The sequence below is a fragment of the Tamandua tetradactyla genome, chromosome 3, assembly GCF_023851605.1.
Source record: "Tamandua tetradactyla isolate mTamTet1 chromosome 3, mTamTet1.pri, whole genome shotgun sequence".
In the NCBI taxonomy this organism is placed as follows: domain Eukaryota; kingdom Metazoa; phylum Chordata; class Mammalia; order Pilosa; family Myrmecophagidae; genus Tamandua; species Tamandua tetradactyla.
Window position 1 is genome coordinate 159,979,532 of NC_135329.1, and position 16,356 is coordinate 159,995,887.

General features: G+C 33.0%; 1 protein-coding gene across 1 annotated transcript in view; it reads left to right on the plus strand.

Annotated features, from left to right (window-relative positions):
* Nucleotides 1–10,769, plus strand: part of ZC3H15 (zinc finger CCCH-type containing 15) — a 30,503-nt gene extending 19,734 nt beyond the window's left edge. The window contains exons 3-10 of the mRNA XM_077154381.1: nt 2,958–3,069; nt 3,701–3,853; nt 4,284–4,375; nt 5,547–5,729; nt 6,868–7,014; nt 7,166–7,267; nt 8,021–8,144; nt 9,292–10,769. Coding sequence (XP_077010496.1) covers nt 2,958–3,069; nt 3,701–3,853; nt 4,284–4,375; nt 5,547–5,729; nt 6,868–7,014; nt 7,166–7,267; nt 8,021–8,144; nt 9,292–9,482 — 1,104 coding nt within the window. The 3' untranslated portion in view covers nt 9,483–10,769. The remainder of the gene's footprint in view (nt 1–2,957; nt 3,070–3,700; nt 3,854–4,283; nt 4,376–5,546; nt 5,730–6,867; nt 7,015–7,165; nt 7,268–8,020; nt 8,145–9,291) is intronic.
* Nucleotides 10,770–16,356: the final 5,587 nt, after the last annotated feature.

Consider the following 16,356-nt stretch of genomic DNA (forward strand, 5'->3'; position numbering starts at 1 on the left):
GTCTGGAAACACTTTTTTTCTTCTTCCTTAATTAAATGTGGAAGAGTTGAAAGACTTTCTCAAAGTATAACTAATTTTTTTTCACTTGAGAATTTCAGAATATAAATTTATGAGATGGTTAACTCCCCATCTGAAATTCTCATTTGGGCTGTCTACAAATCAGTACCCCCAGCATTTTCACCTATACCCAGCTGGATTCTAGAATCAAAAACTATTGCCTGGTTTAAAAAAAAGTATTCTCAGATCTTGGAAGCAGATAGACTTATGTTTGAATCTTCTCCTTTATTTGTTACATGATCTTAAATTATTTAGCTGTCTGGTCTTTTTCTGTAAAATGGAGTGGCTCATTATCCCTTTCAGATTCCTATGGTGGTTAAATGAAGGATAATGTAAATCTCCTGGCATAATACAGATAATACAGGTGTGTAAGAAGTATTTACTTTTTTCCCTCAACTCCTTTCAATTCTGTTACTGCTCCCCTACTTTTGTCCTTTCAGGAAGTATTTTGAGTTAAAATTTCAAATTTCATAGATCTGGAAAAGCCATATATTCATAGTAGTTGGTTTGATAGTACATTGACCACATTTTATACTTTCTTGCTTATACTTAACTTTCTTATTTCCAATCTAAAGATGTTCTTTGCTTTTTTCTGCAGATGTGAGGTACCTAAACTACCAGATATAACACTGGAAATTAAAAACAGTACTGCTTTAAGAGCCAGAGAAGAGTTGTCCTGCCTAGCACTTTAAAGGACAACCCTACTCTGTCTCTTCTAGCCATACCTTTTCCCCTCAGGCAAGGAGTTTATGGGGCCACAGGAATGTGCCTACCTGGAGTTTGCACCAGCCCTCCTTACATCATTTCTAGGCCTGTTTTCACAGCCTGCAAGAGCCTTTTCCCAGTGTCCATCCCCACCAGTGGCATACAGGGCTGCCATTATGCCTGAGGTAGTCACAGGGAGGCTGTGCACTAGGGGTGTGGGCAGATCCTGGATCCACACCTTTTCCTCCTTCTCTCTTTCTTCCTCCTCTGTTCCCTTCCCCCTCACCCCCACCGAGTCTCACACATGTAAGGGGTGAGTTGAAGCTGGAAGTGGGAAGTGGAGGAGCCATGGGCTGACTCCTACTTTACTGTTATGTTCCACTGTGGCACTCCAAGGGACCTAAACATTCTCAATTTGAACCTGTGCTTCCATGTTATCTTTAGGGTATGTTAAGTAGGTATAGAAACCAAAGTTTGTTTAACATTTTAAAATTTGATTGCTGCCTTTTAAATATTTAGACAAATAGTTTGTGGGCTTTGCATTGTACTCTTGCTTTGTGCCCCACAAATGTTTGAAATAGGTCTAATGAGTAAAGAATATTTTTATTTTTTAAAAAGTGACTTTATTTTTTTCTTTTTATAAAGTTGTTCCTATTTAAACATGCCCATAATATAGTCAAATTCAGAATTTGATTTTCTCTAACCTAACTGTAACATTTGGCCATTATTGGTTTTCTTTAGAGTACTGTACTCTGCTCTTACCAGTTTGTATGCTATCCTTGAGTAATTTCATATACACCCAAAGCTTTAGTCAGTTATTACTGGAGACTGCTGTTTCTAAAATTTTTATCTCAGGCCAGACCCTTCTCTCCCAGAAGCAAAATCCGTGTCCAGCTTCCTTCTGAATAGCTCCACTCACATGGTCTGTGAGCACCTCATATTCAGTATGTCCCAAACTTAGCTCATCTCTACTTCCCACCCTGAAACCTGTTCCTCCTGTATTCCCTGTCTTGTTTAACAGTACTAAACATGCACATGGTAATCCTAGACTCCTCCCTCTCCTCCATCACACCTAGTCATCTATTCCTATTCTTCCTCCTAAAGGTAGCCTTTCTATTTTTTTCTATCCTCATTACTAATATTCTAAGCTCTTGTGTTTTCTTAGAACCTTAGTAAGTACAGTAATCTTCTAACTTTCCTTTCCTTCATTCTTGGGGTCCTTCCAGTCCATCTTCCACAAAGCTATTATCACAATCTTTGTAAAATACGACCTGATTTTGTCACCATCTTTATAACCTTGAGTTGTACCCTGTCAGTTGCTTTTGATCCAAATTTATCTTTTAAATTTCTCAAATACCTTAATCCTTCTAGTCCTTGCATTGATGGGCTCTTTTTGCATTCCTCTTCTTTCCTTTCAGAAAAACTCATTATTGAGTATCCGCGCTGTCTAATTTTCTTAAGCGTATAGGTATTCTTGGTTCCTAGTACACTATGTATTGTGCATCAGTTATACCACTTAATACATTATATTATAGTTGCTGGCACATCTGTCTTCCCACTTGATTCTGGACTTTAAATAAACATCTTTGTCTTTTCACATTTGTATTCCCTGGACCTGACATACTAATGTTTGGATGAATCATCTAATCATATTAGGTATGTAAATCATGTGGCTGGAATTGGGTCATGTGTCACTTATTTTACTTTTTTTATCTTTGTCTTTTGTTTTAAATCTCCCACATTGAAGGGCACCATTGGTATTTGGGTGGTATAATTCTTTATTGTGTGTGACTGCACATTTAGGATATTTGCGTCTCTGATCCTTAAAATGTACCACACATTTCTTTTGGTCTGGGTTGTTTTCACAAGAGAAATATCCCAGTTGAGAACGACTTACTAAAAATGCTGAGCAAAGGCGTAATACTTATTGCGTTGAACTTTTGAATATGCTTTTACTAGAGGTGATAACATTTATAGATAAAAAGTCATACAAGGTTTAGCAATTTTGCCTTAATAATTTAGCCTCAACCTATAGTATATACTGGGCAGCCATTGTAGCCCTGTTAAAGAGGTAAGGACTATATGCATGTAAATATTTAAATATGTTAGTGATATCATAAACATTTCTGTGTAGGGAAAGCATTTTTGTTGTATGAATAAATCAAATTTACATTTTAAACCTGGGCATATTGTAGGTTGCACAAAGTGAAGCTGAAAAGAAATTAAAGAAAGATGACAAGAAGAAAGAATTGCAGGAACTAAATGAACTGTTCAAACCTGTAGTTGCTGCTCAAAAAATAAGTAAAGGTAAACTTAGACTTCAGAGATGTTATTTTTTTTAAATATAGTTTGTTTTATTTGTTTTAATGTTTATTTTTCTCAGATTATAAATCAGTTATGTCTGCTAGGAAATGGTACTCTCTTTGTCAAAATTATCCATGATCAATGACCGTCTCGTGATTTCTATATATATATGTAAATGGTTCTGTCATTGCATAAATATAACTTCAGCCATTGGCCCCCACACTTAAGTCAAAATTAAGGACAATCTACTAGTTGTTTTATAGTATTCAAATTGTATTTGGTAGTAGCCAAAGCAAAGCTATGATTGTGTAAGCTATTAAGTCCCAGACTTTGAGAGTATACCTCCATTTGCATGTTTTTCTTCTGCGTCCCTCATTGACTCCAACTTCAAAAATGACTACGGAATAACGTATGTTTGTTTTGCTTCCTTTCCCTAACTTTTTCATATAAGAACAAAAGAAACAAAAATAAATAAAAGTTCTCTAGAAAGCACCTAAAAGATGTCTTACTAATCACCTATGTAATATTTCCCTCTCATATCAGTAAGTGGAAAATAGCAAGTTAACCCAAAGTAATTAAATCCCAGACACAAGCTGTACTTGTAATACCAGATATCATATGCCATTTGACATAGGTGCAGATCCCAAATCTGTAGTATGTGCATTCTTCAAGCAAGGACAATGTACTAAAGGAGATAAATGTAAGTTCTCTCATGACTTGACTCTGGAGAGAAAATGTGAAAAGCGAAGTGTTTACATTGATGCAAGAGATGAAGAACTTGAGAAAGGTATTTTTAAAAAATGTTTTCTTAAAAATAAATGCTTATTACTGTTTGTTTTTATTAAGATACGTAATAGCTTGAAAAACATGTCAATCTTAAGCCTATGTTTGAAAAAATAATTAATTGGGTTTGTTTTTCATAAAATATGGATTAAGTCCTTTAAGTAAATGAAGATGCTTTAAAAAACAGTGATTTATTTCTCATTTGTATGTTACCCTTTCTTCCAGTACCACCTCCTCATCTGCCTAAATTGCTTAGGAAACTTCAGTGAAAAAAATTTCAGTGTTGTTTAGTCCTACCTTTGGTGTTTTAAAGAAAAATGTATTAGATCATTAGTCTTATCATACAGCATTCCTGCTTGAAAGGAGGTGATTGAGTGTGTTTTGAAAGTTGTAGGTAAAATTATAGTATTTAATATTCATATCTCTTTATTTAGATACCATGGATAATTGGGATGAGAAAAAGCTGGAAGAAGTAGTGAACAAGAAGCACGGTGAGGCGGAAAAGAAAAAACCAAAAACTCAAATAGTATGTCCTTTTCTTGAATTGAGTTGCTGTGGTATTTATCATTAGGGAGTGGCAAGGTATTTGCTGCTAATTTCTACTGGATTGTTCTTTAAATTATTAGAAAGGATAATAAGATACATTGAACTTTATTTTTAGGAGATGTACAAGAGTTAAGTTATTAAAAAATTCCTTTTTTAAAATAGCCTTTAGCCTTGGAAAACCACTGACGGTGGAAGTTCTTTAAATGCCATTTTCTGAAGTGACTTAACTTTCTCAAGTGTGTATAATCATATTCACAGATTAGAATTCTTCCCTTTTTTATACAAAATTAATGGAGACCTATGAAATTAACCCACTCAGTAGTTGATTCTGTGTAATGGTAAGGGAGACTTTAAATCACAAGGGTAAAAATATTGTTACATTTGAATTCAAAAATGATTTTTGGTACACATTGGCCCTAGTGTTCCACAAAATTTACTTATAAGAATTGATGCCTTATTTCTCAGACCCTACATTCATTCATGCCCACGTACTTATGTATTTGTAGTTCAGTTATGCTGGAAACTATATTCTGTACCAGAAAATTCTAAATGCTGGTTTTGGTTACCTCTGTTGTTGTTTTGGAGGAAAATAAAATTGCTTATTAGTTAACTTTTCCTTATTGCAAAGCTTATACCTGAGGCTTTTCATACAGCTGCTTTTGGCACCCATTCATGTTTTGTTTTCCTTTTGCATCTTACTCCTGAGACTTATATGTAAAAGGTTGCCTATTGTGTCAGGCCGTTCAAATAGTTTAATTTATTACTGCATGTGATTTGTATTTAGGAAATATCAAACCAAAGCAAAATCACTGGTTTTGTTTTTTATACTCATTTGTATTTTCTCTTATTTAAAAATCAGATATTTGGGTTATACTTACAGAAGTTAAAATGAAGCTAGTTCTTTTGGTATAATTCAGAATTTAGAACAATGTCTAAAATACAGAAATTCATATAAATCTCTCTAAATGGAACTTGCCATTATATTCGGTATTTAAAGATTAATGTATAGTTTTTATGTACATTTCTGTATATACAGGTGCTCAGTACATAAGCAGTTAGGTTAAAGATGTGGATAAAATATACTTGTTCCATTTACCTTTGAAACGAACTACATTGAGCCAGTACTTGTGAATAATATTGTCTCTCTCTAGGTGTGCAAGCATTTCCTTGAAGCTATTGAAAACAACAAGTATGGCTGGTTTTGGGTATGCCCTGGAGGGGGTGATACTTGCATGTATCGTCATGCACTTCCTCCTGGATTTGTGTTGAAAAAAGATAAAAAGAAAGAAGAGAAAGAAGATGAAATTTCATTAGAAGATCTAATTGAAAGAGAGGTAACTAGTATTTATCCTACCATTAAAAAAAAAAAGTCAAAGCAGTAATTATTGTGAAATTCTTATGTTTACCACATGGGGGCAATAGTATGTTGTTATGGAAAAGAAATAATGTGACCTTTTCTCAGAGTAGCCCATTTTTTCCCTAATTATTCTTATATGTCTAAAATATAAGCCTAACCAAGAATATTAACCAATCATGGTATTCACTTTAGAATGATGAGACCATTTTAAGTACTAGTTATGGCTTATTCAATAAATAGTTTCCTTAAGATTGGCTTACACATCTGTTCTCAGTGACAGAACTTTTCCCCAATATCTGTTTTTTACCATTTACCAACATATCTACAAATGGAAACAATTCTGACTTGACACAAAATAACGTTTTCTTTGAGTTAGCAGATGGGGTTACTGAGTTAGGGATAGTGGCTATTGAGGGTAACATGAGAATGTTGAAACTATTAGAAATATTAGGTTTAGTGTTGTAATATTTGAAAGTATACCTGTTATGCCTCAACTTGAATAATCCAAATATGTTGTAAATTTTGGGATATATACTTGTGTTGTTAAGCACATATTGTTGGTTTTCTCACATGGGAGATAATAGAAAATATCAACTTTAGAGTCTGGTAATTACAGGGTTGTTTGAATATTAGTTCTTCCACCTCTTAGCTGTTAATCTTGGTAAATTTCTTAAATTTTCCCTCTATTGCTTACTTGTTTTGAGAAATCACTGAGATAGCAAAAATATAAAGCACTTAACACTAATTATCTGGGATATGCTCAGCAGCTGTTATTTTTCTAAATATTTATTACTTGATTATTGGCTCTGAGGAGCAGGTGGTATTTTTTGTTTAGTTTTGTTTTTCATCTCCAGAGGCACACACATGATACTTTGATATTGTCATGGTGCTTTTTTCCCTCCAGCATTTGGCTCATTGTAAAACTAGTTTTTCAACAGAAGTTTTACTCCCCTTCAATTTTAAAAAAAATTTTTGCTCATTGCCACAGAGTAAAATTAAATTTGATTATTCCAAATTCAGAATAGTAACAGCAACATTAATTGTATTTAGTGAAAACGTATTAAACACCATTGTAGGTGACTCTTGGGGGAAAAATTAACTCTTTATTTTTGCAGCGCTCTGCCCTAGGACCAAATGTTACCAAAATCACTCTAGAATCTTTTCTTGCGTGGAAGAAAAGGAAAAGACAAGAAAAGATTGATAAACTTGAGCAAGATATGGAAAGAAGGAAAGCAGATTTCAAAGCTGGAAAGGCATTAGTGGTATGTCCTAGACTCACCCAAATAAGTTCTTTATTCTTTGTTTCACTTTTAATACCTATGTCATATTAGATTTTATCCTTTAATAATGTGTTTGTTTAAAGCTAAACGTTTGGATTTTGTCCTGAATTGATATGTTTGTGTGTCTAACTAGATCAGTGGTCGTGAAGTGTTTGAATTCCGTCCTGAACTGGTTGATGATGATGATGAGGAAGCAGATGATACCCGTTACATCCAGGGATCAGGTGGCGATGAGGTAAGAAGAAGCTTTGGCACCTCATCTCCTCATGTTAATAGAGAGAGGCAGTAGAGCAGCATGGCTAAGAGCACCCCGTCTGGAACAGACTGCCTTAGTTAAATCCAACTCCAACAGTGGGAAGTTGCTTCCACACCAGGCCTCCACCCTCTCTATGATATAGGCATATAATGACAACCTCTATGTCATAGGGTGCTTGTGAAAAGTAGGTTAATGTATAAAGAACTTAGAATAGTGCCTGGTGTATAATTGAGTGTTGTATGTATTAGCTCTAAAAAGTATGTGCTTTTATTCCCTCCCACCAAAGGAAAAAAACGCAGATGGGGGGGGTGTTAATATTTTATACTAGAAAACCAATCATGGCCAGGGACACACAAAGTACAGAGAGGGAGTATGGAGCAACAGTTTAATTATTTGATCCTAGGCAAGCTTAGTAATAGCAAATAACTTAATGTTAATTTTTTGTGTGGTTATTATAAAATTCTGGCCTCAGTATTTGAGTTAAAAGAGAATATCATTCTCTATGAAAAATGTGCTATCAAAGGAAGAAATTTTAAATCTGTTATTGCTGTTCTTTTTCCCAGAAGTTGAAAAAAAAAGGCATGAAATTTGACAGTGGTTGATCAAATGATTAATTTTCCCTTGGCATTAGTGTCAATTCTCTTTCGTTAGGTAAATGCTAGGGATATAATTTCAGGCAAATAATTTTGTGAAAACTTTTTATTTTTAACAATTTTTCTATCTGTTGTTAAGGTTGATGATTCTGTAAGCGTGAATGATATAGATTTAAGCCTGTACATCCCAAGAGATGTAGATGAGACAGGGATTACTGTAGCCAGCCTTGAAAGATTCAGTATGTATACTTCAGAAAAAGATGGTAAGTATGCTAAGTTTTGCATAATTCTAAGAATTAGGAAGCTTTCTAAAGGGGGTTAGGCCAGGGGTTGAAGTAGTAGGTTGTAGAAATGGGTGGCTGGGTGGATATTGAAGCCATTAACTGAAACTAGAAGGAAACAGAAAAGAGTTTGGAGATACCACTAAGAGTTTCTGTTTAGGACTTCATGAGTTTGCTTTTTGGATGTTATAAAGGTGGCATTTGTCTAGACACTATGTAAATATTCTCAGGAAGTAAAGGTTTGAAAGCCATCTACATTGGCACCTCAGAATGAAAACCCAGCATAATGTGTAGAAGGAGAATGTACTCTAATAGAACATGTTTTGGCATAATTGTTGCAGGAGAAAAGTCAGGCAGAAAGACTTACAATCTAGGCAGAAGTTGAGAGAAAAAACTAAACCTTATTTTTACAATAAAAGAACCCAAGTTCTTTTTCTTGAAAAACTGGCCTGATCTCCTGACATCTGAGAATGCTGTCAGGCTATTGTCTTATTGCCAGTCTGCAGACTGATTTGCTCCTTTTAGAAGTAGGGCTTTGGTGGCAGTAGACTCAATTATAATTCCTGAGAGTTTGTCATCAGAGAAATTTGAAATTGCTAACGTCTAAATTAGACTGTTAAACATTATCTTCATGTAAATATTGATGTCCTTGAGCAAGAAAAGGCAGAATTTTTGTTTTCTCAGTCATTTAAACCCTATAAGGAAAGTAACTGATTTCATACTAATTTACAGTATTACAGCTAGTATGATTTAAGTGCTGTTTGCAAAAACAAAAGCTAAGTAGATGCTTGTATTTAAACCATTATTCCAACAACGTGTTATGTAGAAGTTTGTTTAAAAACCTAATTGCTAGGTCATGTAAAGTACACAAAGTTATGGAAGATAGATCTTGCCCTCAAGAAGTATATCTTAACAGTGAGCAGTCAAATGATCATAATTAAAAAAAAAAAAGTAGTATTATATAGTAGGCATAAATAATTAGTAATCATTTATTTGGTACAAATAAGCTTAGAAAAAGAAAAGCGTTCATGGAAAGAGGAAAAGAGAAGGTGTAATTCTGTGTCTGTCAGTTGATTAACAGAATTGCATTTACTCTGTGGGTCTTATTGATTTCTATTTTTATTTTTAGAAAACAAATTAAGTGAAGCGTCTGGCGGTAAAGCTGAAAATGGTGAAAGAAGTGATTTAGAGGAGGACAACGAAGGAGAGGGACAGGAAAATGGAGCTATTGATGCTGTTCCTGTTGACGAAAACCTTTTTACTGGGGAAGATTTGGATGAACTAGAAGAAGAATTAAACACACTTGATTTAGAAGAATGACATCAAATAAGTTAATGAAAAAATTGTCAGCTCTACATGAGTTGAAATTGACTACATTAATTTTCTCCACCTAGAATTCTTCAACAGGATGTTTATTTCCCGTATTGATTCTGGAGGGCTTATGCTCCTCCAAAAATGGAATATTTTCCCTACGTCTTCTCTTCTGATTTTGACTACATCTCATAGTAAGTTCGGAGTAGTTCATGAGAATCGAAACATAATGGTCATTGCAGAAAATGATTGTTGTAACTGTCCATTTAGGTGGGAAGTGTAACTGCTTTTCCAGTTTGCTTTTCATTGGGCATGTGTTATTACAAGAACAACATAAGTACCCCTCATTTAATGCAGTTTTTAATGAGTGGTTTAATTTCCTGTGTATTTATATATTAAAAAAGACTACATAAAATAAGAGCACTGTAGTTTGTAAAGGAAACTGCATATGCAGATTCAGTGTTGTATATCTTTGGACAATTAGTCAGATGGACATTTAAATAGAACTTTTATCTGATGGGATACGCTGCAATGCCCTGTGTTAAACTGTTTTAAACTTTTCCCCCTTCCTTTTTGCCAATAAAGTTGTAAATAAAGACCATCATACATTAAAATCCAAATATGGGCTTTTTTTCTTTTACATTTTCCTATGAAAGTTTTCTGAATATTTCTAGTTTGAGGTTTAACAGAATATGTGATTGCTAACTGTCACAGAACACACATACACACTTGAAGGTTTCTCTTAGCCTTTATTATAGAACCATGAAGAGTAGTAACAGAATTACTTAGCCTCCTTGAAAGGGTAATTCCTCAATCAATAGATTGTATACCTAATTAAATATCACCTACAGTTTAATCAGATACTACTTAAGAATCATCATGAGTTCCATGGTGTTACAGTGGTTCCTACTGATGTTTGATTACTCTAAAGAGTTTAAACAAATTCACCATAAAATTTTAGGTTGAGGGCCTTGGGCACTGAGATCCCCTGAAATATGGTGATAACACGTTTAAAATGGACATAATCTGCTAATGACATATTTAGTTCTAGTTATACCTTTATCATTTTTACATAAATATTTTTAAAAATTAAAACAGTGCTTTTTGTTGTTATTTGAAAATATAAATGGATTTTAAAGCAACTAAGATAATAGCACTAAATCAGACGTCAGATGACCTGAGCTGTAATCTCATCTCTGTCTTGGCTGTTATATGATTTTTAAATCTCTGAGTCTTAGCTTTTTGCATATAAAAGTTAGACTAAATGATTTCTACGGTGCTTCTGAATTGTAAAACTTAGAAAACATTGTATATCTTGTAAAATGATACCATTAAAGTTGATAAATTGACTTCCTAGCTGTTCAGTAATATAATTGACTTTTTTTCAAATATAGAGCATCATGAGCCAAGTTTATAGTCACTTTATTTTCCATCTACAGTAAAAGTATACTTAGTACTTTGTGTCAAGAAAAAAAGACTGCTTGAGTTTTAGAGTTTATATCCAGGAAAGATTTGTCCCATTCTTTTTGTGAAAAGTTTTAAGTGTTATTTAATGCATGGTTTAATAATGAAGCATTTTCAAAGTAATTTAAAACTTAAACCATTTTTTAAGCTGTAACCCAGACAATCTCCTTTTTTTTCCATTTTTGAAACCATCTAAATATTACTAAGAATTATCTCATAAGTAAAAGCTAGAACCCATTTACTTTAGGTCTTAAAGGTTTTTTTTATATATATGTAATAGATTCATATAAACAAAAATGTTTAAGACCTTTAGCTGTTTGATTTAGATTTAAAGCATTACTACCTGAGAGCAAACATGATTTTGAAGACCAAGTTTACTTTAGTAAAGAAGTTAAGGGGAACATGTTCACTGTGGAGGTAATTTTTGATACCTACACATCTTTAACACTAGAATGACCCTCATCCATCTTGCCTTCCGTTTTCTTCCATTATAAAGACAATATATGCTCAGAGAACACAAAAACATTTTAATCTGAGAAATGAAAATGCAAAATTAAATGTTTTTAAAACAACATGCAGTACATACCACAGGCAAATAAAAATATTTTTTTTATTGTTTACAGCACAGTTGCCCTCTCTTAGTATAGTGAATCTGAAATTGCCTTTACTTTTTCAAATTCCTTGTCACATAACATTCATTTTAAATCTTTTGTACAAATTGCTATCATAGGAGATTTCTATAATCTAATTCCAAATATGTTATTTAGCTTCATTTTTAAAAGTCTGTGCTTTAGAATGCAAAAACTTATAAACCTTGCACACACGAGGGGAACAATAGCTTTGTGCTTAATTCTTTCTATTCTGTAAAATGAGATCGTTTTCCAAAGTTAAGAACTTTTCATTTTCTCCTTACTATGTAGACCATTACTACACTACCCTACACTTTTTATTAAATCCTCAATAACCACTATAATCTGTGATCCCATGTTTGTCAGAATCTTTCTAATTTAAAGTGATTGTATTGTAAGCTTTATTTTATTCAGGTGATTTATATGATACTTTAAAGCTGCCATATATAAATAAACTGATACAGAATTGTATAATTGTTGTACCATATGTTTGAATTAGTCAACTCTGGCCATTAAATTATTTAAAATGTGATAGTGAGCTTAAAAGATCAGACATTGAGGTCTAGCAGATCTTTCAGAAAACATTACCTTTCTGCTCAGGTTTTAAAACAAGTGGACAAAGGGAGTTTGTGACAGAAGTTCGAATAAGAAAATTAGTTGTATTATATAAGTTCTGTACCTAATCTGGGTAATTGACTTTAAGAACTTCGGGGTCACGGATTACAGGCTGTCAGTCCATGTAAGTTTAGCATCACGGGACTGTGATTCGTATATTATATTCTGTTGTGGGTTTTTTTAGTATGTATATATACTGTTTTAATACTTCTAGGTACTTAGCACAATGTGTTCATTCTGTATAAACTCAAATACATGTTTTGTTGACTGTCTCAACGAACACCAGGTGAAAAGATTGATTACTAAAATTTTGTGTTTGGTATTTGTCCTTTCTTTAAGAGCATATGTCATACTTGTGATAGCAGTGTTTTGTGAAAAAAAATCACTGCCTTATTTCTCAATGAATAAAAATGACAGAGGTGGAAATTACTAGAATCCTTAAACATTTTAACTAATTAAACTAGAATTTGATAGCATTGTAATATTTCATAATAGTAAAGATGTACTTTTTGAAAATGTTGATTGACTTTTCAGGCAGAGGTGGTTATTTTACTACTTGGGTCCCCAGAGATATAAATTTCTCTGACAGTTGATCTTGTTTTCAAACAGATGTATGCAAAATCTGGTACTTAATGGGATTTAAGCACCTGGACTTAGCTCTGTCTTGTTAGCCTTGTGCAGTAATTCAAAATAATGAATACTTACCACTTTGGGATTTTGCCAGTTAATCTCTAGGGCATACCACTGTTTTCAAAGGACCAGTTTCATTCCATATGTGTGGCTGTGTTTCTCATTCCACCATATGTGAACTCTCTAAACTCTATTTTTATCCAAGTCTTAGAAAACGTATGTATTTTAATATGACAGAGGTCATCAGTACCACTTTTACATCTGTAAGAATTTTGTGCTGTTACCTTATTTGAGATACCTTGTTTATGACTTTACAGCATGTATAAAAATAAAGTATCAAAGAATATAATATTGAAAAACTGAAACTTCAAGGTAGCAATGTGTAATACAATAATTTTGTTGATCACTTCATAAGTGTGTGTTGTACATATTTCACTTAAAATTAGGATAGTTCAGAATGGGAAAAGTAAAATTACTGCCATACATACTAGAATTGTTCACTCTTGAATCTTGAGTCAGTGCTGAATAGATAGTGAAAGTAAAAACTTTTAATTGCTGAATCCTTTTTGATAATTTTATGAATTAACATGTGATTGAAAAGCTAGTTAATCGGTGGAAATATGCACAACTAAACCAGTAGCTGTCACCTATTGATTGTTCACAAGTTAATTAACCCGTCATGTCGGGTGGTTCATTGGATGAACTGTTTTCTTCTAATATGTGAAAAAGTATTAGGTATTCCTATACCTCCTCCATTAATCACCCGCCATAGAAGAAAAGGAAAACTTTAATCATACCCATCTCTGGGGAAAGACTAATCACTGATATCTTTAGCTGCTTTACTATTTATTTTAAAGAAAAATGTAGAAAATTTGGGGGATTAAAAAGAATTATGATATAATCTGACTTGAGGGAATTACTTGATTGGTCTTTACTTTTTCTCCAGAATACAATGCCTCAATTATCTAATATGTAGACTTTTAGAATCCTTAGATGTATAGGATAATATATATACGGGAGACTTCAGCCCTCTCTTGAAAACCCACCCCACTTCTGTTCTTTCATAGAAAGGTTTTTTTGGCAGCAAATATTCTTACACAGAAGAGATTGATAATATCTGTACAAAGCAAAACTGTATGAAAGGTGGAAGATGGTACCCCTTATTAGAAATTCAGAAAGCAGAATGTTTAGGAGGCTGAAAGGGCATTCACAGGGATAATAGTCCTGTAATACGCTAATCATATACCTCTATTTCCTATATCAAGCATGGCATGCTTCTTACAAGTAAAAATGTTTCACAGTAGGTTCTTCTGCTAATCCATTTGTACAAAATAAAACGGTTTCATCTGAGCAAGAACAGAAATGTACTTTTCACCCTTTACATGTGAATAAGTCATGTAAAAAATGGAATAAAAGCCAAACACAAAATAAAACTTGTATGTAGATTTTTTAAACATACAATTAATGCTAGTATTTCATGTCCTTTTTAGATATAGTAGCAAAATTGAATTATAAAATATTTCACATCAGAAACATTTTAGATTAACATTTGTTGTACACCTAAAATAACAACAGTGGGAGAACAAGATTTTACTTAAAACGTTAATTAAAAAGTAGTAAAATACCAGAAGGAGCTGGTCTTAATCAGGACAAATCTTAATTTTGTAATTAACCTTGTCTAGGTTAAAGATAAAATTATTCACAGTTCTGGGAAAGCAGATTCATTTCTAAACCCAGAGATTAGCACTTCTAAGGTAAAATCATTTATTTTCAGTCAGATTGAAGTTGGATTTTGAACCTAATTTACACAATGGTATTAAAGACAAAACTTGGCATTCCTTCCCAAGATTTTGAAAGGTTTAATAGCTTATGTGGATTTCAGCTCTTGTAGAAAACTTAGGCTGATTTTATTTCAAACATTTTAATACTAGAGGGAATTTGATTTCTGTCTACCTGCAATTTCTGTTTTAGGTGAACATGGTTTAGCTAAAAGATATAAAAGGAAAAAAAAACTCTTAAAGAAGGGTTCTAATGTTGGCTCTGACACATCTTACTTGATTAATATGTGTGAGAATTTTGTATTCCTTTAAATAAATACTCTTTAAATAAAATACATTAATGCAAAATACAATGCTCTAGAAGGAAAACAGGTCCTGTCCACATAAAATAATTAACTGTTATTCCAAATTTGAGGAAATGTCACTCATCAGAGACATTTGACAATTCAAGTCACCTGGTGAGGAAATTAGCTATCTCTACTGAGCTATAAACTATGATATAAACAAGACTGAAAGAACCAAATTGTGCCTTGTTTAAATATCTTTGCTCCCTTCTTCTCTACAAGTTTGATTTATATGAGCACAATTATTCAAAGCAATACAAAATGAAATAAGGTGAACTTTTGTTGAAGGGAATACCAGATAGTACAATGTTTTCTAGAAATAATGGGTTTGAATTTTCAAAGAAATTTCAGGATAAGATAGCCATCCCAAAGTGCTTTGTGGCTTTAATAAGCACCCTGAAAAATTTATCATGGGAAACTAGATGTGCTGAGAGTGTACCATAGAATATTTTTATGTTCAGAAGAGCATGTCTGTTCTCAGATCAGTATTTTTAAATCTGTTCAGAGTATTTTAAAAATCAATTGAAAAATTTCTGAGGTTTCTAGATGATTCTTAAATTTGAGGTATCATTGCCCATCCTTCTGAAAAAAAGTTGCATATTGCTAAGAGTTTTCAAATGCCTGTCTTTTTCATATTCTCTTTCACTTGATAACTAGAAGATCAGAAGACCAAATGCAAAATTGGCTGTCAGAACTTGTCCAAAGGCAAACAGTAAAAGCATAGGAAAAAAATTAAAGTGAACCAATAGTATTTCAGTAGCATTGACAATAAACTTAGACTGCTAACAGGTTTATTCTTGTACTTACATTTTTATATCTGATGTAATTGCAAACATAAATAAGAGTCATACTCACCTGAAGAAATGAGAATGATTTCTTTTATGGGAAATACAGCTATTTTGGAATTTTCTGTGCAGTGGCTTTTACTTGGAGATTTTTGTGACAGTTTTCAAAATGTAAGCTTACATGGTGAGCCATTGACATTAAAAGTAAAGTAAGCCATATTCTAGGTAAATGTTTGACAAATGTATCCACCTGTATACCTGTGAAACTATAATTACAATGAAGATATAATCTGTAAATTCATCACTACTAAAAGATTACTCATGGACTTTGTAATCCCTCCTTTCTCATGTAGTACCTCACACTTCCATCCCCAGGCAAGCACTTGATCATCATAGATTAGTTTTCACTTTTTATTTTATATAAATGGAATCGTAGAATTGATGCAATGTTGTTGTTTCTTTTTTTTGTTTCACTTGCATAATTATTTGGAAATTTCTGCATGCTTGTTGCAGTTATCAAAAGAACATTCCTTTTCCTACATAGTATTTTGTATGAATGTAACAATTTGTTTAGTCTTTCATCTGTTGGTGGACTTTGGGATTATTTCCAGGTTTGGGCAATTACAAATAAAGTAACT